General features: G+C 43.2%; 2 protein-coding genes across 3 annotated transcripts in view; both read right to left on the bottom strand.

Moving 5' to 3' along the window:
* Nucleotides 1–25,214, bottom strand: part of PTPRM (protein tyrosine phosphatase receptor type M) — an 835,052-nt gene extending 809,838 nt beyond the window's left edge. For both annotated transcript variants that reach the window (XM_073331568.2, XM_073331567.2), the window contains exon 1: nt 25,084–25,214. The gene's annotated coding sequence lies outside the window, so the exon portion shown is untranslated. The remainder of the gene's footprint in view (nt 1–25,083) is intronic.
* LRRC30 (leucine rich repeat containing 30) lies at nt 20,709–21,605 on the bottom strand. The gene has a single exon (XM_073331569.1). The coding sequence runs from the start codon at nt 21,603–21,605 to the stop codon at nt 20,709–20,711; it is 897 nt and encodes a 298-aa protein (XP_073187670.1).
* Nucleotides 25,215–27,887: the final 2,673 nt, after the last annotated feature.

Raw genomic sequence — 27,887 nt, 5'->3', positions numbered from 1 at the left:
CTTCGAAAAGGATGTGACACATACTTGCTAGTAGGTTGCACAGTTACATGATACCAAGAAACCTGGGTTCTATCCCTAGGTCTGCAGGAAGATTTGGTCTTTTAGCTAGAGATAGGATACTCAAAACACATACATTTGGAAACCCAAATCTTATCCACTCAGCCATACTACCTTTCAGATTGAATGTGTCAAATGTAAGTCATGGGATAAAATTATTTTTAAAGTGTCAAAGTGACTTAGGAGCCTAAAGAGACATTGACTTTCCATGGGACTTAGGCTTCTAAGTCATTTCATTGCTTTTTGAAAATTTTAGTTAGGTTTCCGTTTCCAGCTCTGCTGGAAGTAACGTTGTGCAATCTATTTATTTGTAAAATCAGAAGCAATACCCAACAGCCTTCTAGGTTGCAGGTACAAGCTCTTGTCTGCAACAAAAGGCAAGCATATAGAAATGGTTTAAAGACTCTTGCTCTCCTGGCTTTCAGCCCAGTGTACCTTTACTTCTGCTACAGGAAAGGAGTACTTGTAGCACCTTAGAAACTAACCAATTTATTAGAGCATAAGCTTTCGTGAGCTACAGCTCACTTCATCGGATACACGCAGAGGAAAATACAGTGGGGAGATTCATATACATGGAGAACATGAAACAATGGGTGTTACCATACACACTGTAACGAGAGTGATCACTTAAGGTGAGCTACAGGGTAATTTGTGGGCCTCAGTCTGTCTCTCTCTGCAGAACATTGTCTGACTTTGCAGTTAAGTAGAAGCGGTAACCTGATTCAGCAAAAATACAGAACATCCCACAAAATCCAGTATGCTTGAGAGGTATGGAAATATTAACGTTTCCTGCTACAAGAGATGGGCAAACTGCCTGAGATGAAATCAGAACCAGCCAGACTATTTCCTGTCCTTAGAACTAAACATTACAGAACTCTTCTTGAGGCTTGAAAATAATATTTTAGTCCATTTGTATGGACATTATGGATGAAATGAGCGGGTGGTGATGTGGACAGATCATATGTTGTCATGATTAACTTCTTAAATAGCCACCTTAGTCAGAAAGGTATAGCCAATGCATAAAAATCCTATTAAGTGATGTTTCAGTGGCTAGAACAGAGAACAAGTTTTTCGAAGCTGATCAGAATCCAACTTTTCAAAAGTGCTATAGCAAACAATTTGACAGACAAGATGAGTGAGGTAATGTTTTAATAGACCAACTTCCGTTGGGGAAGGAGGCAAGCTTTTGAGCTTACACAGAGCTCCTCTTCAGGTCCTCACCAACAGAAGTTGGTCCACTAAAAGATATTGCCTCAACTTGTCTCGCTAATATTCTGGGTCCAACACAGCTACAGCACTGACAGATGTTTTTTTGTTTCACAAATGGAGGCTATGGTCTATGGTAGAGTTCTATCCAGCTGACATAATCTCTTTTTTAATATATTCATTGCATTATTTGTTCACGTAAGATGTTATTGGTTAATTTCAATGACCGATGTGCTCATTTCATGCATATTAGAGGAGTAGAGACAACACATTTTATATTAACGTACAAATGTCATTAAAGACTGCATTGTTTTCCACTCTTTGATCAAGGACCATATCTATAAAGGTATCAGGCTTGATTCTCCATCCCTTACTCATCTGAGAGGTCCCAGTGAAGTCCATAGTATTACTTATGACAGTCAGGACTGCAGCACCTGACCCACAGTGTTAGTTTTGTTCAACGCAGTATAACCCTTTTTGGCCTCATGTGTCTTCTGTAATTTGTTCCCCCACCACACACATTTGAAACCCTTCCCATGCTGACTGAACTAATTAGAAACATATCAAAAGGAACAATCTTTCAGTTGAGCAGATGTACCAATTTGTGTGCTATGGATAACCCTGCACTTACAAGAAGATGGGGAAATTAGATCATCCAGTCTCTCTAAATTCTATTTCAGTTAACTCAAAGACAAAAGGACAGAATTTACAGAATGACAGGGAATTCTTTTGCCAAGAGAGCACCACAGCTCTCTACCAGTTCAGGCCTGATCCTGAAAACTCTTAATCATTTGAGTACTCCCACTTCAGTCAGTGGTTCTGGTCCCCACAACTGGATCCACACAGGTGAACCCCTTCACTCATGAAGAGCCCCACTGGCTTAATTTTACAAGTCTTGGCCAGAGCTTCATTCATTGTATAGTCCTTGAAATCATTGGGGCTCCAGGTGGGGATGACCTGATTACATTGTTGGGGTGCAAAGTACGCTTATATGAGTAATGACTGTGAAGGTAAGGGTTTGTTGGATTAGGCTCTTCAGTTATAAAATCCACACCAAAAATCACAATTTAATTAGTTCATTAAGGGTTTAATCTTGACAGTTGCGGGTGCCCTAACACTCATTAATATTAGTGAGACTAGGGGTCACAACAGCTTTTGGGATGGAGTATTTGATCACCACAACCACCTCAGATCATGTGATCAATATAAAACAAAACCAATCTCTCCAATATAAAAAAGCACACCAAAGAAAGTCTAAACTAATTTAGGATTTAAATAATTCATGATAAAGAATAGAAATTTTAGCCCCTGTTTCCCTCCCCCCTTCATATTTATTGTGCATAAGAATTGTAAAGTGAATGGAGATAAACATCAGGAGCTTCTGAAATAAAAATCCAAATGAAGAAATGTGCTGAAACAACATTGTGGAACCAGATAAATGTCTGGTAGCATTGTAAGGGGGGGAGAAAGGGGGGAAGAGACATGGCAGAAACATGCACATTATTAACATCCAAGAAAAACACTACTGAAACATTACAAGCTAATTAAATTGGGCATACAAGGAAACCAATGGGAATAAATTATGCAAATATGTTTTCACTACATGAAGCAACTACTATGAGTTAGTACTAGCTAAACACTCTAGTGAATCTCTACCCTAGTGCCTTGTGGACAGAAAAGCACATGCACACACAAAAAAAGACTTGTCTATTCTAGGAGAAAAGCATTACAGTAGGATTGGAAATGAACTTGATTAAAGAAAATGGAGTAGGCAAGGGGAAAAACAAACCCCAAAAGGAAAAACTTCCCACAATGGAAAAAACACAGTTACAGTATGAACTAGGACTCCTAAAGCAAGAGCACCATCTGCTGCTCAATCTTATATGAAGGTGGCAGATTTTAATGCTATGCTATACAGTTTGGGTGCATTTACAGTAGCTAATTTGACATGATGATATAGCAATAAAGTACACTGAGTTTTGCAGGGCACGGTCAAACCACCGGCAGTTGCATAGTAATTTGTATTGGGCTCACCTACTGTAGGCATTTGGAGTTTTATAAGATGCTGAATCTATATGGAAATTTTAAAAGTGTCTTTAATAACAATAATCTATTAATGGAAGCGAGTTACTTTCCCTAGGTGTATTAAAAAAACCCTCTCAATCCTCACAAAATACAATTTAGCCAGAAATTAGCACCTCAGAGAGAGACATACCAACAAGAGCACAAATAGCCAAACAACTGCTGACTGCTTTCCACGTGCATAACTCTGTCACTCTGTAATAGGGGCTAGCTTTTGTTTTCAGAAACCATGGAAAGCTGGGGCTATTTTAGATCTGTATTTTACTTGAATGCATAAAAACTACTTATATAACCATGGTATCTGAGCACTTGTTATGTATGTTACATGTTGTAAAGGGGTTCGCTTACCACAGGAGTGCCTCCTCTGGGAAACTAGCTTTAAGCTCATCTGGCAACCTCATCCATCAGCTACTCTCTCTACTGCTAGAGGTACTCCCTTGTGAGGACTCAGCCCTCCAGCCAGGTCAGGTCTTCTCCTTCCAGGGTAACAAAGTTCCGCAAATAGCAGTCCCAGGTTATTACAACTGGTCTTCAGACTCAACTCTGGGTCCCATAGTCTATGCACCTTCTTGGTTCAGGACTTTGAGTGTCCTTATCCCCATACATCATGGGGCTTTATGCCAACTTTCCCAGCACCCAGTAGGAAAACCCAGGACCTCCCTCTACACTGGGTTCTAGCCCAAGGACCCTATAACCAGCAACCAAGATGTGCACAGTCCAAATTCTTGTTGTTTCCCTATGCCTCTTCCTACCCACACTTTCAGAATTTCTTCCCCACAACTTCTCTGAGTTGACCCTTCTTTCAGGGCTAGAATTCCAGGGCTTATTCTCCCCTGGGATTCCTTCTCACCACCTCCTGCTCCCAGAGACCCATTCCTTTCTCTACAGCTCACATCCACACCAAATTTACTCTCTTTATAATAACCAGCCTGTTCCTGCCTAGCTGGGTTTCATAGAACTGGAAGGGACCTTAAGAGATCATCTAGTCCAGTCCCCTGCACTCATGACAGGACTAAGTATTCTCTAAATCAGTAATTCGCAACCTCTTTACCATTGTAGGCCACACTTGCAGCTCTCTACATGTTATGTGGGCCACATCCACACACTATATGTACTACCTGTATGGCCTTGAGGATGTCACATGGGCCGCAGCTGTGTGCTGATTGGGCCACAGTCGGCCCACAGGTTGAGAACCTGGCTGGGATGATTTAGTTGGGGATGGGTCCTGCTTTGAGCAGGGGGTTGGACGAGATGACCTCCTGGGGTCCCTTCCAACCCTGATATTCTATGATTCTATGATCTATTGTTCATGTTCAGTTAACCCTATCTCTCTCTCTCTAGGTGCAGCCAGGTAACATAATTGGCTTCTCAAGCCCACATTAATCCCTTCGGAGCGTGTAAGGGGTACACTCCATCACACGTGTCCTGAAACAATTATAGAAAATCTTATTTTGTCTTGTAACTACATAAAATAACTAGTAATTAATATGATACTTACCTGCAGCCCATCCAAACTCTGTAAACATTAAGTCTCACGTCATTCCTCAAATGTATGTTTTATCACTTTACATGGGAAACTAAGGCATGGGGAGGTTAGACATCGAGATTGGCCCAAGCCACAAAATTTGATTTGGGCTTGGACTTGAACTCTAGGGGAGTAGGGTTCTGGGTTTCATTTCAAGCCCCTGCCTATTTAAGGGAATTCCCCAAGATCGTATAAGGGAGTCAGGAGCAGAGCTAGGACTAGAACACAGGCTTCCTGATTCCCAGTCATGGGCTCTAAACACTACGAGACTTGCTCCCTTTGATTTGCTTAAATACCCAAATTTCTCCAGCATGTTATTGCTTTGGGTATGATGGCCGGTTATCCCTGAGGAGCTCTTTCCTCTTGTCCAGACTCATGAGATATACTAGTTTTGTGTAGACTCTCAGCTGATTTAGCTGTTGTTAAAAAAAAGTTTGCAAACAGTCTTTTCCTACTGTTTAAAACGACAACTCTTCCCATTTCCCTGGGCTTTAAACCACCTCCCTGATCAAAGAGTAATGGAATTTGGTCAGAATCTTAGGAAAATGAGCTGGTTTTGATAATGTCAAAACCAGCTCCTGAGCCTCTTCCCAAGTAGTTCCACTGGCATGGACAGGGTTCAATGCGTGTAACCAAAAATGAAAGACACCTCCCATAGGCATAGTTTTGATCTTTGGCTACAATGGGTGTTGAACTCAATAGATCCTGCTAAACTACCCACACTAATTGGACAGCCCTATTTAAAAATCACTGTAAGGGATACCAGAAGATGTAATCTAGATGTCCTCCAATACCTGCTCTTTTTGCTACCATGAACAGTTATACACACACTCATTCATTATGTAGACTTGAAAGAGCCCTGAGATATTTCCACTGAGTATTAAGTTCTTCAGTTTTCTATTAATCTGCAGTCTGCTCCGTCATTTGGGTGTGTCCTCTCTGGTTTCTCTTGCTGTTGGACTCATCCGTGAAGTGTGGATGCCCCCATGGCATTGCTTCAGTTAGTGTTTTGGAACTCCACAGTCTAGGACACTGAAGCAATGACCTCCAGGATGGGCCATTGGGAAGATAGGAGAAGTACTACACTGTTAAATGAATAGCTACAAATGACTCATAGGATTGGGATGAAGATAAATTTATTTTACTTTAATTTAATTTCTCAGTGGCATGATGCCCCAGTTGCCCAGAGATAAAACAATGACTGCTTTAAAGGCCTCACATTGTGTATAGGACTCTTTCAGGAGAGGTTTTGAACAAACTGAATCCTCATTTGGAGGAGAAGCAGACTGTTTTGCTGAAGTTTAGGTGATGTAGAGAAATAGCCATCGGGAACAAGAAGACCATCAAACTCACTTGTAATCTGGGTTCCAAATGGATTTGACGCAAGGTCACTACAGGTAATAATAACTAATGCATTAACTCATGGTGTCACTGTGACCCAGTGCCAACTGGCGGAGGGCATAAAAACACTCAGAGTGCTCCAGGGTTGGTGTGTGCCTATTACTTACTTGCAGAGGGACAGCAAAGCCTGCATGGGCTGAGAGGGGGGTGCTTGTGTTGCCTGTGGCTGGGAGAGTCAGGGGAGCTGACCCAGGGCAGGCACAGAGAAAGCTTCCTCGTGCTAAGGGCAGACAGTAGTGAGATGCCTCACAACCCTGGGTACCCCCGGGAAGCAGCACAGCCATTTTTATGTGTATCAGCTGGATAACAAGGCCTGACATGAAGACTCAGCATATGTTGCCTTACAGGAAGTACCAAAAATATCTCCAATGATTGTCTTTCACATGACAATATCTTGGTCTCTTTAACTCCTTGGTACTTTACAAGACTTTAGACTGAAGTAGCTATCAAATCTTGAGGCTTCACATCAACTATTTACTTGGGGATGTTTCAAACCCCACAAGTCTCCAATGGGAGGCTTTGTTGGTAGTGGGTATCTTCAGAGGTTTGAGATTTTGAACTCTACTGCCCTGCTCTCAGGTGACCAGCCCTCATCCCCACCCCGTACATTCCTTTGAAAATTTGAAAGGTCCCCTCCCGTTTGCTCAGTGATGCATGCAGTGGTCTCAGTGCATCTCTCCAGGTGGCCATGCCTGCTCATGCACCAGGCGATCCCCTGCTTGGAGCAATGACGAGCTGCTGGCTCTCATCAGCATTTGGGGAGAGGGGGCGGTCCAGTCCCAGCTGAGCTCCAGCAATAGGAATTATGATACCTATGAACAGATTTCACGATGCATGATAGAAAGGGGCCATGACTGGGACACATTGCAGTGTAGGGTAAAAGTGAAGGAGCTGAGGAATGCCTACCACAAGGCATGTGTGGCAAACCGCTGCTCCGGTGCTGTGCACAGGAGCTGCCGGTTCTACAAAGAGCTGGATGTGATACCTGGCAGCGACCCCACCTCCACTGCAAAGACCACTGTGGATACTTCGTTGGCTCACATGCCAGTCGAGTGTGGACCGAGTCAGGAGGAGGAAATCTTGGACAAGGATGTGTAGTGGGAGGGGGACCCAGAGGCAGAGGATGGCTCGGAGGCCAGAGATGCATGCAGCCAGGAGCTCTTTTCTAACCCAGAGGAGGCTAGCCAGTCTCAGCTAACAGATGTTGGTGAAGCACAAACAGGAGTGGAGGCCCCTGGTAAGTGGATTTGATTTTGGGAATCGCTGAAGCGAGTTGTTGGGGGCAGGAGGGTTGCAGGAAACCAGCTTGTCTCCCACGGCATGCCGAGTCTGAGCAGCAGAACAGGCTGTTGATTGACTCCTTCACTTCATGGGAATCTGCCTCAGAGATCTCCAGGAAACTCTCATGGAGATACCGGGCAGTCCCGCTGCCGCAGGTTCCTCTGCAGAGCTGCTTTGTTTCTTGCCCCATTAACAGGAACTTTCCCATGCCACTGTGCTGTCACAGGTGCGTGTATGTGTGGGTGGGACCATTGCTGCCACAGGAGAGCCGCATGGGGCCAGAGTGGAAGCTGCAGCCTTGGAGAAGACCCTCCCTTGCTTCCCTGCTCACTCTCAGCAGCGAGATATCTTCCATAATGATCACAGCCTGTGGAAAATGTGGGGACAGGAATGATTATCAGGCCACCCCCTACAGTGCTGGCTCTTCCCAAGAGAGAGTGCCCAGTATACAGCAGGGTCCGGGAAGAGTGTTTTACCTTGCCCCTGCGGCTACTCACCATTTTGGGGGTCTTGTGGCTCATGTGTGCTTGCCTGGGGTCAGCCAGTTAGTGACAGGTGTGTGAATACTGGCTGCATTTTAAATCACTGAATCAGTGTTCCGTGTGTTGCAAACAATACTGCTTCTGTAAAATGTTGCCTTTAAACTTCACAGAGATGACCTTGGGAGCCCAGCCTCCCTCTTTGTTATCGCCGGCTGAATGGCTGAGCAGAATTAGAAGGTGGCCACAAAGAACTAAGGAGGACTTTCTGTGCGATGTTATGATGCACTTCATGGCCGAAAAACAGGAATTGAAGGAGTGCCAGGACAGTGAGAAGAGGGACCAAAAGGAGAATGTGGCACGCCTGAATGAAGCAGCTCTTAAATGTTATGGAGCACCAACCGGACACGCTCCAGGCGATACTATCTCTGCAAACCGAGCAGCTCTGCGGTCCCCCTCCCTTGCAGCTGCTGTTGCAAAACTCTTTCCCATGCGCCCTCCAGACACTGCCAACACACTCTTATCAACCTCCTGGCTCCAGACTATACCTGCAGCATTCAACTCCTCCCCCCGCACAGTCCAGCACTGTGTACTCCTACTACCCACTGCATTCAATACCCATCTCTCTGTAGTTTGGCCCTGCTAAAATACAGTAGCCACTGCATTGTAATCCAAAGGAGAAGGTTGGATATGATCCCTGGACATACACAAATCTTTAGCCGTCCCGGTTCCCCACCTCCTCCTGGGACCTTCCCTTCCTCCGTCCCCCTCACTGCTGATAGGTTTTTTTTTGTTCGACTCTCTCCTCTGGTTGTTGTTTTTTAATAAAAGAATTATGTTGGTTTGAAAGCAATCTTTATTCTATGAATTGAAAGCAAACAGAGCCCTGCAAAGCAACAGATAATTATGTTAAACCTTCATATTGCATTGTCTGCACTAATCACGATCACCTCCAAGCCTTACAAGCACTGCACTCCTGAGCATAGCAACAAATATTAGTGACTTTCAACTTCAAATTGCTGCCTCAAGGCATCCCTGATCCTTATGGTCCCGTGCTGCAACCCCCTAATAGCCCTGGTCTCTGGTTGTTCAAATTCAGCCTCCAGGCTCTGAGCCTCTGAGTGAAGCTTTCACCCTTCCCTTCACAAATATTATGAAGTGTACAGCATGAGGCTGTAAGCATAGGAATATTGTCATTGGCCAGGTCCTGTTTCCCATAGAGGCAGCACTAGTGGGCCTTTAAATGGCCAAAAGCACACTAACAGTCATTCTGCACTTGCTCAGCCTGTCAGTTGAACCGCCCATTGCTGCTATCAAGTTGCCCTGTGTATGGCTTCATAAGCATGGAATTAAGGGGTAGGCAGGGTCTCCCAGGACCACAATGGGCATTTCAACTTCCCCTATGGTGATCTTCTGGTCTGGGAAGAAAGTCCCTGCTTGCAGCTTCCTGAACAGGCCAGTATTCCGAAAGATGCATGCATCATGAGTCTGGACCAGCCTGCATTAATGTCCGTGAAATCATAGAATATCAGGGCTGGAAGGGACCTCAGGAGATCATCTAGTCCAACCCCCTGCTCAAAGCAGGACAAATCCCCGATTAAATCATCCAGCCAATTTTTGCCCCATATCCCTACATGTCCCCCTCAAGGATTGAACTCACAGCCCTGGCTTTAGCAGGCCAATGCTCAAACCACTGAGCTATCCCTCCCCCCAAATGCCCAGGCTGATCCACAAGCACCTGGAGAACCGTAGAGAAATACCCTTCTGATTAATGTACTCGATAGCTAGGTGGTCTGGTGCCAGAAATTGGGATATGTGTGCCATCTATCGCCCCACCACAGTTGGAGAAGCCCATTTGTGCAAAGTCATCCACAATGTCACGCATGTTGCCCAGAATCACGGTCTTTCAGAGCAGGATGTGATTAATGGCCCTGCACACTTCCGTCAACCCGAGTCCAATGATCGACTTTCCCACTCCGAACTGGTTGGTGACCAATTGGTAGCAGTCTGGAGTAGCCAGCTTCCACGGTGCAATTGCCATACACTTCTCCAATGGCGGGGCAGCTCTCATTCTCATGTCCTTGCACGGCAGGGCTGGGACGAGCTCATCACACAGTTCTATGAATGTGGCTTTCCTCATCCAAAAGTTCTGCAGCCGCTAGTCATCCCAGACGCGCATCACGATGTGATCCCACCACTCCGTGCTTGTTTCCTGAGCCAAAAGCGGCGTTCCACTGTGGTCAGCACCTCCATGAATACCACAAGCAATCTCGTGGTGTAGCTAGTACGTGTGGCGAGATCAATGTCACACTCCTCTTGCCTTTGTAGTTTAAGGAATAACTCCACTGCCACTCCTGATGTGTTGTTCAGAGCGAACAGCATACCAATCAGCGGTTCGGGATCCATTCCTGCAGACCGAAAAGGCAGAGTGCGCAGTACAGAAACTGTTGAAACAAGGTGCCAAATGCGGACGGAAGCACAGGGATTGCTGGGATACGAAGCAATGCATCACGGGGCATTGGGACAGGACCCAGGATGCCCCACGACTTCCTCCGTCTTCCCACAACTCTTAGTGGCAGAAGAGGAAGAAATGCTCTACGGGATAGCTGCCCAGTGTGCGCCACTTTGAAGACTGCTGCAAATGCCGCAAGTGTAAACACGCTATTGCACAGGTAACTGACAGTGTGAACACACAACAGCAGTTTCCCTTCAGTGCTCTCTGAGCGGTGCTGTAACTCCTGGTGCTATAACTCTGCCAGTGTAGATATGCCCTAAGATCGAATTTAGTTCAATACGTCTTTGTTAAGATGGTCATAAAGTCAGTGGTGGCCACTCATGAAGGAGGTAACAGAAGCCCTGTAAATGGATTTGCTTGCTTGTCACCTAGGTTAGCAGATGGAAAAACTTTGCAGGTGGAAGGTAGCCTCCCCTCCCCTCCCACCCCCCCAAAAAAGGATGTTCCTCTGTAAGTCAGGAAAGATAATAAAAGAATATACCTTGCCTCATTTGCCTCTTGATTGCTAAACAGCTGGGAGGGGATGGTGACATGGCTTCTTACCCAGGGCTAACCTAATAGCCGATGGACAAATCACTCTTGCTGGTGCTGGGAAGTGCAGACTATGGATACTTCCCCACTAATCAGGGATCAACTTTTGCACTCTCTCACTCCCCAGTAATTCTACTAGGGGAAAGCAACTTAAAATATCCACAGGAACCCCAATGGTGGAGGTTGCCTTTGCATTTGATGAATGACTATAGCCATGCCTACTCAGCCAGCATTGCCACCTTAAGGTCTGTGCTGGCCTCCATGAATCCCCCTTGAAAGGAAAGGATGCTTTTTTCTAAACACAGCTTTCTGCTGCCATGGCCTTGTGCCTGGGATTAAGTCATCAGAAGCTGGTGTTACCTGAATCTAGCCTGACATCCTGGTGCTAACAGGATCGCTCTATTTCAGAAGCAGAGCAATGGGTGAACTCAGGCCAAGTTTCAAGGAAGATTTATAAAGCTGGGCACAACTTACCGATGGTGGTGGTTCAACCATCATCAGTACTGGTTCAGCTGCTCCAGTTGCTCACATCTTTTATCAGTGATGGGTCACATTTTCTAGTGTGGAAAAGGCTTAGGAGGTGAAAGGATAGTTGATTTTCAATGTTGAAAATGCCTTTGACCAAAATAGGACTGTTTTAAAGGCATATTAATGAGCAGCTATTTCCCAATGGGAACTGTTCTATCGGCAGCTCTTCTCTTTGCTTTGCTCCCTGTCACTATCCTGACCAGGGACATGGAGATGCATGACTGGCCTGGAGGTAATAACAAGGTAGGTGTATGAAACAGCCAGAAGAGCTTTCGATATAGATACAGTTATCCTAACTTTGAAATAACAGCTTTCGTATCGAAAGGTGGGGGTGTTTTCTTTTATAGTATCAAATAGAAACGATGACAAAAGGGACCAGCAGTTCCACCATGAGCCTGTGGTGATGAAAGCACAGAAACGATGGGGCCTGAGGTAAATAGTTTCTATTGTATTTAGCTGTAATTCTCGGGCAGATACAAAATTACACTATGAGGCCATATTTAACCTGTGGGAGACTTGCTCTCTGAGAAGGGCTGTGCACATTATGTCAGAAATTATATGTTGAGCTAATGATATATTAGACAAGAGATAAGCCTTCCAGGAATCCCTAAATGTAGTGTTCGTTAATTTAGGAAGTATCATGGATAAGGCAGCAGAGTGACTCAACCTGCTGTAGGGCTAAAATGTAAATGCCACTAGGGAGAACACAAAAGCATTCCTTCCATGATGTCTGAGATCCCTCCTTCTTTTACCACAGGGGACACTGTGATTTAGAAAGTAGCCTTCTAGCATGTTGAACCATCACGCTGTGTTAACAGTGAAACCTTTAGGTTAACATATGTGATCATTTTTACGTTACTGGAGGGATTGTTACATCTTAGTTAATATTTCATATATTTGACATCAAATTACCAACTTACTGCTATAATTTATTAAACTACTCTTCTGGTCATGCTATTTGCTAGACTGTTTGTAGCATGGCTCTTCCTTAGTTTCCTCTATTATATTAAACAGTGATTTAATTTGTATTCTATTCTCTTGGGCCTGGAGGGAAATTCAGCTGACAGTGAATAACCAGTTCAGGTCTATTTCTGAGTCTTGAAAGGGTCCTGAAATCAGAAGTCTCACCATGGTGTGTGAATAGAAGCTTTTCTCTCCTTACCCAAAGTGCAAAAAAATAAAAAAAAATCTGACCTAGCTTTTATGGGGTAGTGTCCTTAGATTTATGCAACCTCAGTGAGATTCATACTGCAACTAGACTACCAATGGCTAATGAGAGCACTATCCTCAGCCCCATTTGACTCTGATATGAGCAGGCAACCAGAGAGAGTAAATTAAATTCCTAACATGTCTTAATGTGCTGTATATGCCTTGAGCCCAATCTTGGGAGCCCTTCAGGTGCACTCTTATTCTTAGTATATGCACAGCATGCCTCAGGTGGCATGTGACCAGGATTCATCACCGAATTTGGTACGCTGGTTGGATCATTAGCTTTTCTGGACCAGCCCGGGTACTGATGGGAAGCACAACATGAACGCTGATCCATGCCCTCCATGTGCACTAAATACCCATGGACTTCAATGGGAGTTTAACGGTTGAGGGGCTTACAGGATCAGGTTCCCATTTTGGTTTGCTGCACGTCAGCACCATTTCTTTGCCTGTTAGCCAGCTAGCATATACACAGCAACGCCTTTGAGCAGCATGTTCGAGTGACAGGTGTGAGTGAAAAAGCTGCTCAGGCTTAAGGTTGCCTGTCCAGCAGGCTAGAAGCCATTATTTGAATAGCAGAAAGTCAGCCAAAGGCAGAGTTGTGTCTAATGGTGGTGGGAGCAAGTCCCAGACCATGCTCAGCACATAGATCAGGCCAGCAATCGGGGGTTTTTTGGACACTGTTGCCTCATGGCTCTAACTGGCTTGCTTTTGCTCCTTCCCAGTGGTGAAAAAGTAGATCATTGTCTTTTCTAAAATATTTTGTTGTACTGCTTCAGCCTTGTGACAGATGTGAGACCTTGGCATCATGGAAAATTCAATAGACTATTATACTGAGATGTGTCAGACACTATAGACATGGAATATCCATAGACTTTTGTATCTATAAATGCTACATTATATATAAAATCTTTTTGAGCTAGGGATTGTATTCTAGCTCTACAAGGAGGGCTACAGGGTTTCCTCCAAGATCTAAAATCAGTGGGGGGTAATTACTGCAAGGCTTTGGACAGTTAAACAGCTCCAGAGAAGTACCACTCCCTGGGGTGAACTGCATGTACTAGTTCAGACTGCGGTCAAGGGGCCCAACAGACAAAGACCAGGCTTTTAGTGTAAAGGGTAGCCTGACCTGATGCATCCTACATTTGATCTTCAAACTGACATGAAAGCGTAACTAAGAGAACAACCACCTGGAGGACTGGAAACCTGCCAGAGTCTCTCCATGGAAGATGGGGACACCTGGTAAGCTCAGCATGTAGACTGCTTATGTTTTACGATATGTTTTCTCTGTAATTTACTGTGTGCTGAAAGGTTGCTGCTCACTGGTGAATATACAGCAAACTCAATGGCATCAGAATTCAGCACTGAATACGGTTTAGGCCCAGTCTTGACATTGAACTACCAACATTTTAATTGTGGACACGGCAGCAAAATGAGGACAGAAGCACACAGAGAGCTAAGTGGCAGGCTGCAACTTTCATTACACTGTAACATAAGGGAAAGGCACTACCTGCCCATCACCCATACTCTCTATGCCAGGCATTTAATTGGTTCCAGTGCAGGGGTTGCAGAGCTCCTTACCCTATAACCCATAATGTGGGGTAGGCTCTCCGCAGCCTACCCTCCAGGACTCAGTTCTCTCTGAGTCCTAGCACCCTCCCCCTGTGAGCAGGGGGACAGAGGGTGCAGCAGGGTGGGGACCTCGGCCCGTGAGGGCCAAAAGGTCTGACCTTGGCCGGCAAAGCCCACAAGGTTTCACCCTATCACATGAGGCCAAGGCCTATCACCAAAATCCCAGGTCTTTTACCTCTGGGAACTATTCATTTTATTCTCTTAACTGCACTGGAAACCGACCACAGGAGGTGCCAGCGACTAGCTTGGTCACTTCTCACCCAACCACACTCTCTGGTATCACAACACTTGCCCCATCCATACCTGCACATACTGCAGTTGTACGTCAGCACCTCCATCTGACAGGTGTATGCCATCATTCCTCAGAACTTCTAGCTGATCGTAATGAATGACCCTGTGCTGTATCACTGAATCCCCTTTTCCCAGGAACATCTTGGTGAACCCCTTATTTACTTTCTTTCTAGCTTTGGCCACAAGGGCTGGGTAGGCTCTCAGACCTGGCCTGTCAGTGAGTGTGCAGAAGTGACATGGGTTGATCCCACTGAATGCCTCTTCTGAACGAGAACAGCTTCAGTCCTGAAGCCCAACTGAGATCCGGCTGTCATCCTCTTGTGGGCCCAATGCACCACAGGGTGTCTCCAAGTCCAGACATTGCATGTGCTCTGGGTAGCTTCTGAAACTTTAAACACTAACCACATTCTCGTAACGCTAATATCTATTTTAACAATACTAACACATGGGGTGGCAGCTCTGCTTTTGTCTGTGTTCAGTGAGGCCTAGGGGCCTGGACATTAGCTGGCACCTGGTCTGCCAGCATCACAGCCTCCATTAGGGCAGGGCTGGGTCCCTCCTGCGGTAGCAGGAGGGCACCCTACTACCTGTGCCCTGACTCTTTCTGCCTTGCCTCAGGGGGTGGGGGAGAAGGGATGTGGCAGAAGGGACTGGGTGTTCTGCCTGGGTCCCGCTGAGCAGCTCCTGGAACGGGCACCTGCAGGCCTGCTGGCTGTACCTTGGCTAAGGCCTCACAAGCCCTTACTCTCCCCACACCAGAAGCCAGAATTGGAGGGGGTGCAGCCGGACACAACAAGCAGTGTGCTCCCGTGGCAGGTGCAGTACACCCGTAGCCTCTCTTCTCACACGCAGGGTGAGGGACCTGACAGGCCGCACAGGGACACAGGCCCCCCTCAGCCACTGTAGAGGCATCATGTGACCTCCCCCTCCCCAGCTTCTATCCCTGCTCCTGTGGGTGGATGAGGGGAGCAATTTCCCTAGAGCTGGCTCCAGCAGGGCAGCCCAGGAACACAGAGCCAATACCACGTGACCCACCCCTCCCTCCCCTTTGAGCAGCGGGAATGGGAAAGCATGGCAACAAAAGCGTCAGAGTGTGCTAACAACATTTGCAGATGACAAAGTTGGGAGGTATTGCCAACAGGGAGGAGGATTTGGACAATTTGAAAACTGGAGTAATGGAAATGGGATGAAATTTAGGAGTGCAGGGTATGCACTTAGGGACTAAACAAAAGAATTTTTGCTATAAGCTGGTGATGTTTCAGTTGGAAGTGACTGTCAGAGAAAGACCTGGGTGTATTAGTCAACACAGGATGACTATGAGCTGCCAATGTGATGAGTCTGTGAAAAAGGCAAATGCAGTCCTACGATGCATCAGGTGAGGTATTGCCAGTAGAGACAGGAAAGTGTCATCACCATCATACAAGGCAGTGGTGAGACCTAATCTGGAATACTGTGTGCGCAATTCTGGTCTCCCATGTTTAAGAAAGATTAATTCAGACTGGAACAGGTGCAGAGCAAGGCTACTAGAATGATCAGATAAATGGAGAACCTACCTTACATGGCGAGACTTAAGGAGCTTGGCATGTTTAGCCTAACAAAACTAAGGCTGAGGAGAGATATGATTGCTCTCTGTGAATACATCAGGGGGATAAACACTAGAGAGAGAGTAGTTATTTTAGTTGAGGAGAAATGCTGGCACAAGATCAAATGGATATAAATTGGCCATCAATAAGTTCAGGCATGAAATTAGACAAAGATTTCTAACCATCAGAGGAGCAAAGTTTTCAAACAGCTTTCCAAGGGGAGCAGTTGGGGGAAAAACCTAACTTGTTTCAACACTGAGCTTGATAAATTTATGGAGGGGATGATAAAATGAGATTGCCTACCATGGCATATGGCCATATATCTGCAACTGCTATTAGCTAATTAGACAACAGCTGGAGATAGGTTTCAGAGTAGCAGCCGTGTTATTCTGTATTCGCAAAAAGAAGAGGAGTACTAGTGGCACTTTAGAGACTAACCAATTTATTTGAGCATAAGCTTAAGGGGAGGGCTCTGAGTTACTACAGACAATTCTTTCTCAGCTGTCTGGCTGGTGGGTCTCGTGGACATGCCCTGGGTCTAACTAGTAACTGATCACCATATTTGGGGTCAGGAAGAAATTATCCCAAGGTCAAATTGGCAGAAGTCATGGGGGAGTTCACCTTCTGCAGCCTGGGGCACAGGTCACTTGCTGCTTTGAACTACAGTGAATAGTGCATTCTCTGTAATGTGAATTCTTTAAATCAAGATTTGAGGACATCAGTAACTCAGGCTCAGGTTATGGGCCTACTAGGGGAGTGGGTGGGTGAGGTTCTATGGGCTGTGCTATACCGGAGGTCAGATTAGATGATCACAATGTCCCTTCTGGCCTTAAAGTCTAAAAGTCTGTTGTTTACTGGTTTTTCATTAAATTACTTACAGTACAATAATTGGAACTGAATGCAAGCTATTCATACCTTAGCACAGGTTAAAATGAATAAGGCCATACAATTATGTGATTTTGCATATTTATACTACAGCTGCTCAGAAAATGATTTTTTTCCTGTGGAAAAATTTTGATGAACACAAAACAAAAAATTTACAGAAAATGCTGAGATTTTTCAACCCAAATTCAAAACCTTTCAGTTGAAATTTAAAAGCTTTTGGCTGAAATCCAAAAATTTCTATTTGGAAATGCCACTGTGATGCTTCATGGGAGTTGTAGTTCAGGCAAAAATCATCTTGACCTGTCTCTCCACCTTCCATATACATTATTGTGAATAGTGATCCCAGTCAATTCATCTCATGTACAAATTAGTGTCATAGTATCCTTGCCTACTGATACATGGGGGGGGAAGGGGGAGGAAGAAACTTTCCAGGTGATTAATGTCACAGGCATTTAACCTTCCTGTAGACCTCTAATGCATGGCTATCAACACTCACATGCAGTGGAAAATTTAGAGCTTGTGAAATGGACATTCAAAGATATAATAATCCATGCCTGAAATAAAAACAGGGGTTATATTTATCTTTCACTACTAATAATTGCAGTATTGCTTCACTTATCACTGTATGAAACACAAATTTATGCTCAATAAAAGTTCATAAAAAGCAGAACTTACTATATATCCTGTTACTTGAGTAAAAATAAATAAATAAGTGTAAAGCCTGGGTATGCAGTAAACGTATTCATCAAGCTTATTTTACATTAACAAATCTCGTAATGACTACATTTTGTTGTCTGATACACAGCAGGTTTGTTCATTTTCTTGTATACTCCTCAAACCGAAATGCCTTTTAGAAAGGTTTCTCCCTTTGCTAGGAACATAGGGTTTAATCCTTAATTGTACACTTGAAAACTGCAATTGCTAAGTATAGCACTGAAATTCCTGTGTTAATAAAACCAAGTGAGATGCAAACTATACGAACATCAAAAAGTATGGTAACCAGTTCTCACCCCTTTAATTAGCAGAATCTTTAGCTCTATGTTCAATACTGCATTTGTACCTCAGCACTAGAGTAACAGCTGAAGCTGTTGGCTTCACAACTTACAAAGTACATTGCGTTTATCCACAAATTATTTAATTGTTTGTTGATATTAGGCTGTTCCTGCCGCCAGCAAAACAAATGGTTATTCACAGCAGTCAGTTGTTTTCCATTAACTTCACTGAGGGGGCAGGATCCACCTCCCACAACTACTGATGGAGAACAAATTAAATTTGAGAACCAGTGATTTCTGAGATTTGACATAAGAAGTGAAACTCTCAAAGGTTTTCTGTATTTTCTTAATTAATTTTTTAAAAAACAATAGACCTGCTTTTTCTCTCATTTTTACCAGATTTACACCAGTGTGTCTCCACTGACCTCAGTGGAGTTACTCCAGATTTATATTAAGGCTTGGAAGGATTAGATTTTTATCAGTAAATATCAAATGCGCCATACACATACAAACCAATGAAAAATATTTCCATTGATAACAGATATTTACAGCGAGGCTAAGTGAGAACTTGTGAATGTATTAGAGTTTAAGGATATTTTCTTGTATGTTTTGAAACCTGATGTTGACAATCTGTGTTTTAACAGTTATAAAGCTTTAACTTTTTGAATCTATCTGCTGTCATTAAATAATTATTGTTTGATGCCCCCATAACTTCCAGCAACTGAAAATTTAAATAAATGAAAATTGAAAAATGCTTAAAAATAAGTAATATTCTGTCAAAATTATATTAAAAAAATTAAAATTGAATTCTGCTAAGCCTGTTTAACTGGTTTGACAGGAGAATTAGGTTGAACAGCTTTTAATAGCTCTCGTGTATTACCTGCTCTTATTGAGTATGAAATTTTAATGAAGGTCATTTACAAAAGATCAATATATAGAACTACATCAGACATGACTTTTATGCTCCCTGCTAATGCTGAACATTACAGAAGCAGTTGGTTTTGAGGCTCTCACAGGCTGATGATGGCATGGATAGTGCTTCCCTGATAGAAAAATACTTTCAGTTCACCTAAAATGTTATTCAGTTCTCCTGAATAAAGTTACTTCATGGCTCAAATTGTAGGGAAGTGTGGAAAGGAAATGAGTGCAGTTGTTCGTCTAGTAATATTAGTCACATCTTATTCAGACAGACAATCTTCATTTGGTAGAATGATGACATCTCATGAAAGCACGTGTGAATTCCACCTAGAAGTTCTGATAGGCCAGGTTTCTGTGATGTACTGGTGTAGGGGCCCTGGGAGCCTTTGTGGGAAAGTTTGCATGTTGTGGGGTGGGAGACTTGTTTACCTTTGAGGACATTTGATCCAAACAATTGGGAGAGCCCGCAACTGCCTCAAACTTTATCTGTAATTTATAGTGGTTAGCTCATAGCTGTAAAATGGAACTTAAGAACAGCCATACTGAATCGGACCAAAGGTCCATCTAGTCCAGTATCCTGTCTTCTGACAGTGGCCAGTGCCAGGTGCTTCAGAGGGAATTAACAGAACAGGTAATCAAGTGATCCATCCCCTGTTGTCCATTCTTAGCTTCTGGCAAACAGGGGCTAGGGACACCATCCCTGCCCATCCTGGTCAATAGCTATATGGTGTTGAACTACACCAGTGGTTCCCAAACTTGTTCCACCGCTTGTGCGGGGAAAGCCCCGGTGGGCTGGGCCAGTTTGTTTACCTGCCGTGCCCGCAGGTTCGGCCGATCGCGGCTCCCAGTGGCCATGGTTCGCTGCTCCAAGCCAATGGGAGCTGCTAGAAGCCATGGCCAGTACGTCCCTCGGCCCGCGCCGCTTCCAGCAGCCCCCACTGGCCTGGAGCAGCGAACTGCGGCCACTGGGAGCTGCGATCGGCCAAACCTGTGGACGCGGCAGGTAAACAAACCAGCCTGGCCCGACAGGGGCTTTCCCTACACAAGTGGCGGAACAAGTTTGGGAACCACTGAACTACACCAATAATGTAATGTCTGACCGTTAATAGAGTTTGAGACATATTAGCAAATCTCTTTTGTGAATAAATTAAATGTTCCCCCTTGAAAGTCACTTAGATTGCAGTGCATGTTTGTGGAGTGGTTTATCTGTGTAGGAAGAAATGAACAGGAATTAAAGTGCAAATGCACACCACATACAGTAAATCCCATTTATATTAATATTACTGCAGGCTGAAAGATTACAAATGTACCCTTTACAATGCTAATGGCCTGCATTAATTTGTTTATTTATAATAAAGAGCAAAATTTTGACCACAGTTTTTCCTAAAAGACACACCAAATACTGAAAAACTTACAGAGAGGGATGTTTTAGAAAATACACTCTATGCAAAGTTAAACTAGATAGTCAGATTTCACTTGCTTTCAGCAAATGTTACTAAAAACATCTTTAGTCTTTATCATCTCCCTGTGTTCTGAAATGGAAACCACTGATTAAGTCTTGGTGACAGCGTTAATCCCAAACACAGTGCAAGTTTAGTTGTGTTGATTTTTCTCTTTAAGGTAGTTGAAGAGCACATCCAGTCCTCCCTCTACAATCTCTGGCAGTGGTCTGGACAATGGGTTATGTGAAATATGGAGCCCTTTATCCATTGGATTCCAAGCAATTTTTGGCAATCTGTGCAGAAGATAGAGATCAGTTGGAAGGGTCTGAATAGAATTGTAAGCTACATTTAGTAACTCAAGTGCAGCGATGGAGCAGAGAGGCCGTGGCAAGGTGCGAATATTGTTATCTTCTGCAATAAAGATCTGCAAATTTACCAGGTACTGGACACTTTCTGCAATGTTTTCAAGTCTGTTGGAGCCTAAGTGCAAGAAATCTAAACCCCTCAATGCAAAAACACATAAGGGAATGTGAACGAAACAATTGTTACTCAGATTCAGCTTCCTTAGGCTTGTCAAATCAGTGAGGCTTGAAGGGAGTTCTGAGATGCAATTGTGTGAAAGGCTCAAAACTTCCAGCTTTGTGCACAGACTGAGCTCTGCTGGCACTTCACTCAGGCAGTTCATATCGACAAATAAAACCTTCAGGTTTTTGAGGAGCCCGGTCTCTTTTGGCAGACACTTAAGGCGATTGCCACACAAGTTCAGCACCGCTAATCTGTCTAGTTTCCCCAAAGCTGTAGGAAGAGCCATCAGCTGGTTGTGTGAAAGGTTCAGCTTCTGCACCTCCGACAAGCCCCACAAAAAATCAGGCACATTTGTCATCCCCTTCATTATGAGGCTCAGACTGACATAATGTAACCCACGCTTCAGCAGTGACTTTGGGTCTTTTCCTGAGAGAAGAGCTTCTTCCCATGCAGGAAGTCTCTGACCTTTCCCCAGCAAAAGCATTCTTCTCGGACGCTGGTCCTTCGAGTGTTCAGCTCCCATAACACTCCAGTCTGCAGTTGCTTTTGAAAGAAGTGAGGTTTCCTTCCCTTTTAAAGTCAGTAGTGAAGAGAGGATTGCAGCCTTTTGAAGACAGTAAGAAAGATCAGACCAAAGAGATATGGAGAAGACTATGAAAAGCACCTGCTTCTGTCTACCCAAACCAGCTTCTGCAGCCACGGAGGGAAAATTTCACTTTTTTAGGATGGGTTTAAGTTGTTTTTCTTGGTGCTGCAGATTGTAATGAAAGGCTTGCTCCCAACACTGCTGAACAGACCTGTTCAATTCAAACTGAATACCACAATGCAGCTGTCACTGTCATTTTGTCAAGGCTTTATTGGACAGATATTATCTTCATTGCAAAGAGGTCACCGAGATGCTGTATATAACTTTACTATGTCAGCTTTCTTGGATATCTCGTGCATGCAGGATAATTAACAAGAGTGACTTTAAAAAACCAACCAACTAACCAACCAACCAACCAAATAAACAAACAAACAAGAAGTGTGTGTGGTGGGGGAAAAGCTCAAACAAATTCATTCAGATGAAAAGCAGTTATTTTGACTCCTACTGGCCTCATTAAGCAGCTTAGAACCCTGGAGCAAACTTTACATTCCACAGAAGGGCTGGTGAAGAATCTTCATATCTTGTTTTCCTTTCCATTGCTTTTTTTAAAAATGAATTTAGTGCTTGTGAAAGGTACTGGCCTATTTCCCCTCTGTGATGATGACAGTCCTCTCTTTATCCACAGAAAGGGTACAGAATGCATAGCAGAAGTGGAGTTGCCCCTTAGGCTATATCTTCACTACAGATAGCCTGGGTGCATTACAGCTCTTCACATCTGGGGTCAAAGTCCTACCCAAGTTACTGTGCAGTCACTGGTGCTGCATGCATCCATGTGTGTCGCTAAGACTTCTGGGTTCTTTTGTGCTTGAGTAAGCTGAGCCACTCTGATTCTTTCCCAGAAGATTATGTGAGAACTTGTCTGTCTCTGAGCATACAGGAGGAATTGTGGGAAGGCATTGGAGGACTATCAACACTTGAGTGATTTAGCCTGTCTGGATGGATTATCAGCCTGAGTGAAAGTGAAGCCTAGCTCTAATCCACACCTCCAGCCGTGCCAAGTAGCTCAGGTTGAAAGCACCCTGGAACTCGGGAGAAAGGCTGTGTGTGTGGACCAAAGCGGGTTATGGGCAACATCCAAGTAAGAGCCCGGATTAACCCTGTAGTGAAGACATACTCTTAGTGTTGCAATAATGTGCTGAAGTTTGAACAGGATGGACCCCCCCAGAAGGGGCGAGTGAGTGGTTCAGTTTCACTGCTCAGCCATTGTCCTCTCTACTGAGACTGCCAACGAGGATGAACATTGTGGTGCCCTGGTAGTGATTTTGTAATATGGAAACTTGTCCACTAGGCACTGGACTGAAACTTCTCCATAATTCTACACGATCCCCAGGTAACCATTTGATAAGAGTTTTCCCTCACTACTAATTGGGCCCAAATCAAATAGTTTGAACCAGCAACCCATAACTGTATACGCAAGTGGCATTTCCACCCGCTTCAAAATAATCAAGAGACATTGTGGAACCAAAACTCACCCCTTCTTGGAGTTTGGCTTTATTAAAAAACTAATACAAAGCAAACACAAAGTACTGTCCAAGCTTCCCTCCGCAGGTCTAAGACTGCTCTACCCCATGGATTCTTTTGATCAGAGAACCATCTCCTTCTCCTTTATCTCCAATGAGTGGCACCTACCTGCCCAGGAAGCGTGCAGTGCTCAGTGAGCATCTCCACACACAGTTCCACCACCACCTAGCACAGTGGGTTAACAGAAGAACCTCACCATCCTGTTACAATCCCATTATAATCCCTGTTCTACTTCATTCCCATGATAACTCCTGCCAGGATGTTGATGAACCTTTATTTACTATTCAGTCAGCAGCAGCAGGGATAAAAAGAATCCACCTCAGCAGATTCCATTGTCCAGCACTGTTCCTGCTTCTGAATGTAATGTAACCACTGAACACAATAATAATAATAATAATAATAATAATCTTTTTTCCTGTATTCTCCAACAGAATCATAGATAATTGTCACTCCCACTGTCAGGGAGACAAGAAACTCATAGATAATTGAATTACGTTCTTTTCTTGAGATGAGGATAAGAAAACAATGGCCACATCCGTATTGTCCACAACTGAATTTCTAGTCAGAATTGTCCCCTGCCTAATGTTCTTGTTCAAACATGATCCTGGTTCCCCTCCTCTGCATTATGGTTAAGTTAGTGCTTGAAAGGGGCAAGTCTATGCCTCCTATTGGAGGGAAACTATTATGTCCTAGTCAAAAGATTTTGAGGAATTTCATATTGCTTTCCAGGATTAATATAAGAAAGATGTGGTCAAATTTAACCCTTCTTTGCTTCAACACCCATTATCTGGTGAATGCATTATTCCATATCAACAGCAAGGATACTTTTACTTATATTGGATACTCATATGGGGTGAAACTCTTCCCTCTTGAGAAGGCCAGCCCTAGGCCTATATCACTTAACACCTATTTACACCTCTTAAAATACACTTTAAATGACCTACAGGCCTTATGCTAGCCCTCTACACAAGGATGAATTTCACTCATGAAAGTTTTGCATAAATAAGGTAGCAGGAATTAGCCCATAGTGGATTTTGGATTAAACAACAATATCAACACATGAGGAAGAAATGTCCCAAAATTTGCTGGGTTTGAGAATCTTTATGATGTAAGAACATGATAAAAAAAAAAAGGTTGATAAAGATCTCAGTAACTGAAGAGCAAATAAGAGCATACTAGGACAATCCCTGATCATGGGACTGTCTGATGTAGTATGTAACTAGGATATGTTTTTTTATCCAAGAAAAGTAAGCAGTATTGCCAACCTTGAACATTCAAAAATCGTGAGACAGGTTCCCAAAAAATCCTGAGACTGACTTACAAGTTAGGTTTGTTTTTAAATAAAAATAAATGCTGGGTTCTTTTTCTTTGCCTTCTGTTTCTGAGCTGTTAGCATGCAATTGAGACGCATTTTCAAGCTTTTCTTGGAATCATGAGACCTAAAAATGTACTTAGTTTTCAAATGAAAGCTGAGATTCTCACATAATCACTTGTCTGCAGGAGCCAGGGCTTTAAGTAAAACATTAAATAGCATGATAAAGACACATGATAAAACGATGAGAGTTTGAAACACTGAGTAAAGGCCAATGTTCTAAAGGAAATTTCAATACTATACATTTTGTGCTAAAACCGTACTCCACCACTGTAGTATTTTGATACTAAATTTTTTATGCCTTTCTCAACCTACTTTGAAGCAAAGTAAAGCAAAATGCTGTGTAAAGCCAAAAATTCACCCAGTTCCTTGGACTGGGCTTTATTAACAAATACATTAATAAGATAACCTGAAGTTCAGCTTGAGCCTTTGCCAGAGGCTCAGTTGTTCCTGGATTCCTACCTCATGAATGTTCAGCCCACACTCTAGATCTTCTGTTTCTAGAGATCCATTTTCACCTTCCTTCATTATCTGGGTGCTGTAATGATCACCAGCCTCAGTAAATCAGGATTAAACAGGCTCTGCTTTCTCTAACAGGTGGAATTTTTCAGGTAAACATTACTTGCTCATTACAGGTCCACTAGGAATGCTGTACCATGGGAACGCCTATGCTAGCAATGATTGTTAATAGGAATGTGTCCATAATAAACACAGTAGCAACCCCTGAACCACGGTACTCCTGTTTTCCAGTTCATTAAATAATTTTTTTTAAGTCACAACACAATCATTACAGCCAAGGCTATCCTCAAGTCTTACATCCCAGAAAAGGAATTACAGCCCTCCACAAGTTCTGTGACTTCTTTACAGTGGTTTGTTGATATTGTAGCTATTCGGAATATTCAGTCGCATTTCAAAGGCAATTTGCGATTTATGAGAGGTGACACAAAAAAAGGAACAACTCTGAAGGCAATTTCAGATTTCCTGTTAATTTGTTTTTAATTGTGGTGCTGCTCAGAGCTTTTAACAACCATATATCTATGGATCCCTGCTGGAATGTTTTACTAAGATCCCATGGGAAGTTGGCTGCTCCCTTGACACATGAAGAATTGGAACTGGAGGTGAATGAGTTCCCTTGTAGGGGCTCATTTAACAAGAGCTTTGGCAGACAACCCAAATCTTTTGCTGATATTACAGAAGTTAAGCTCAGACTATCCAGGACATATGTACTACAGAATAAATCCAAATGAGTTTCTGTATAGAGCCAAAGGCACTATTCTCCCAGGTAACCAAGGTACCAACAATGCCTCTTCCATTGCAGGGAATAATATCTCATTTTGTTTCTATTTTTAAAATTTGAAATAGCATTTTAAAAGTTAAAAAAAAAATTGAGATTAAACTGCCAGTAGGTCAGGAGATCTGAGTTCAATGCCCATCCTGCATGACCATGGATAAACCACTTAATCTGTCTATGCCTCAGTTTCCTCACATGTAAAGTGGGGCTATTAGTACCTCCCATCCTTGGTTACTGGGAAGATGCATTCACTATTGTTTGTAAAGTGATTTGAGCTCATCATGTGGAAGAGCTATTGAAATCTGAAGTAATATTTATAATAACTGAATGCCCGTATTTGTGAAAAAACTATATTATATTACCTGCCTATTATCAATAAATATATAAAAGTAGTAAGTGCCATTAGAACTATTTGTTTTCCCATCTGCTTTGAAAATGTGACAGATACCATAGGGATGGAACAATTTCCTTGTTAAAATATGGGAACTAACAGAATTTTAGTTGATCATGAAGTAAGTAAAGGAACAGGGAAACCAGACCAAAAGATCTTACTCCAAAGTACTTACCAACTTACAGGTGTGGGGCTTCCAGGACACAATTGTTAAAATTCGGCCACCAAGTTGAAGGTAACGTTGAAGTGAATTCCCTGCATTGGATATAGTTACTCATTCTCTGGATGTTGCTACATCATCCCCGCCATAGATGCTTTATCTCTGTTTATTATAATACTTTTGAAAAGGAATTTCAGGCTGCACCAAATAACAGGGTTAAAAAAAGATCCCAGCAGAGGCCCCTCCCTGGGCTCCATAGAATATCTTCAACTAAGATTGCAAAAAGTAAGTAATGGTATCAAAGGCCTGGATATTTGGGTGCCCAACTTAGGATACCTTAAAGAGTCCTGATTTTTAGAAAGTGCTGAGCCCCTCTCTCTGAAAACTAGACTCCTTTGAAGAGTTTCAAGTTGAAAATCCCAAAATTTAAGACTTCAGGATCAATTAGTTACTTTTTGAAAATCGTTGCCTTCGTTAGTAGTCTCCACTCCACATTATGGAGGAGGAGAACTCTTGTCATTATACTCAGATTTTTCATAGTAACAAAGTATAAATATTTTGAGCAAAGTGCCTTTTATGTGCATTCTGAATGCTGGCTCACGTTAGATGCTGTTTGACCAGTGGCCAGTCCTGCTCCTGTTGAGGGATATAGGTCTCCTTGGCATATAGCATTGCTGGAGCTGATATTTGGAGATAGACCTCACACACAAGTGCATGGCATCACAAAAACGACACTTAACATTGCAATGTGTTAAACTGTCATTTACTAGTAAACTTACAAAACCGTTGTGAGGAAGGTAACTAGCATTATCCCCGTAGCTTAGATGGGGAAATCGAGTCAAGGAAACGCTAAGAAACTATCTCAAGACCACACTGCAGATCAAGAACTCTTGGCACCATACTCATTTTACTAGAATGGGGGTAAAAATTTTCAAGGGAGCCTAACTGACTTAGGAGCCTATGTTCCATTTTCTAAAGTGACGTAGGCACTTAGTAGTCTAAGTGCAAGTCAATGGGACTTAAGCTGCTAAATGCCTACATCACTTTTGAAAACGGGGTTTAGGCTCCTACATTGCTTAAGCGCTTCTGAAAATTTTACCACACACTGTATTGTCTCTAGGGACTGAAAAAAAGCTGTGAACTAATTGATTAAATTAAATAAAATACCAAATGAGCCATCTGGTTCTGACTGCTATTGAATTGAAAACTAATGCATATTCTTCAAATTGAGAACCCCAGAATTTTTTTGTAGCTATGATCAAAAATGGGCAGTCAGCACTGTAAATCAATTGGACCCAGTCTGAAGGGGTTTAGGAAGTTCCAACTACAATTCCAATACATTACAACAAAGATTATAAAAAGAATCAAGAAATTAATTCAGTCAAAACTGCTGTGGAACCTTAATCCCAGATTAATGATTCATA

The sequence above is a fragment of the Lepidochelys kempii genome, chromosome 2 (genome assembly GCF_965140285.1).
Source record: "Lepidochelys kempii isolate rLepKem1 chromosome 2, rLepKem1.hap1, whole genome shotgun sequence".
NCBI classification, from domain to species: domain Eukaryota; kingdom Metazoa; phylum Chordata; order Testudines; family Cheloniidae; genus Lepidochelys; species Lepidochelys kempii.
Note: the sequence above shows the minus strand (reverse complement) of the source record. Positions and strands in the feature narration are given on the sequence as shown.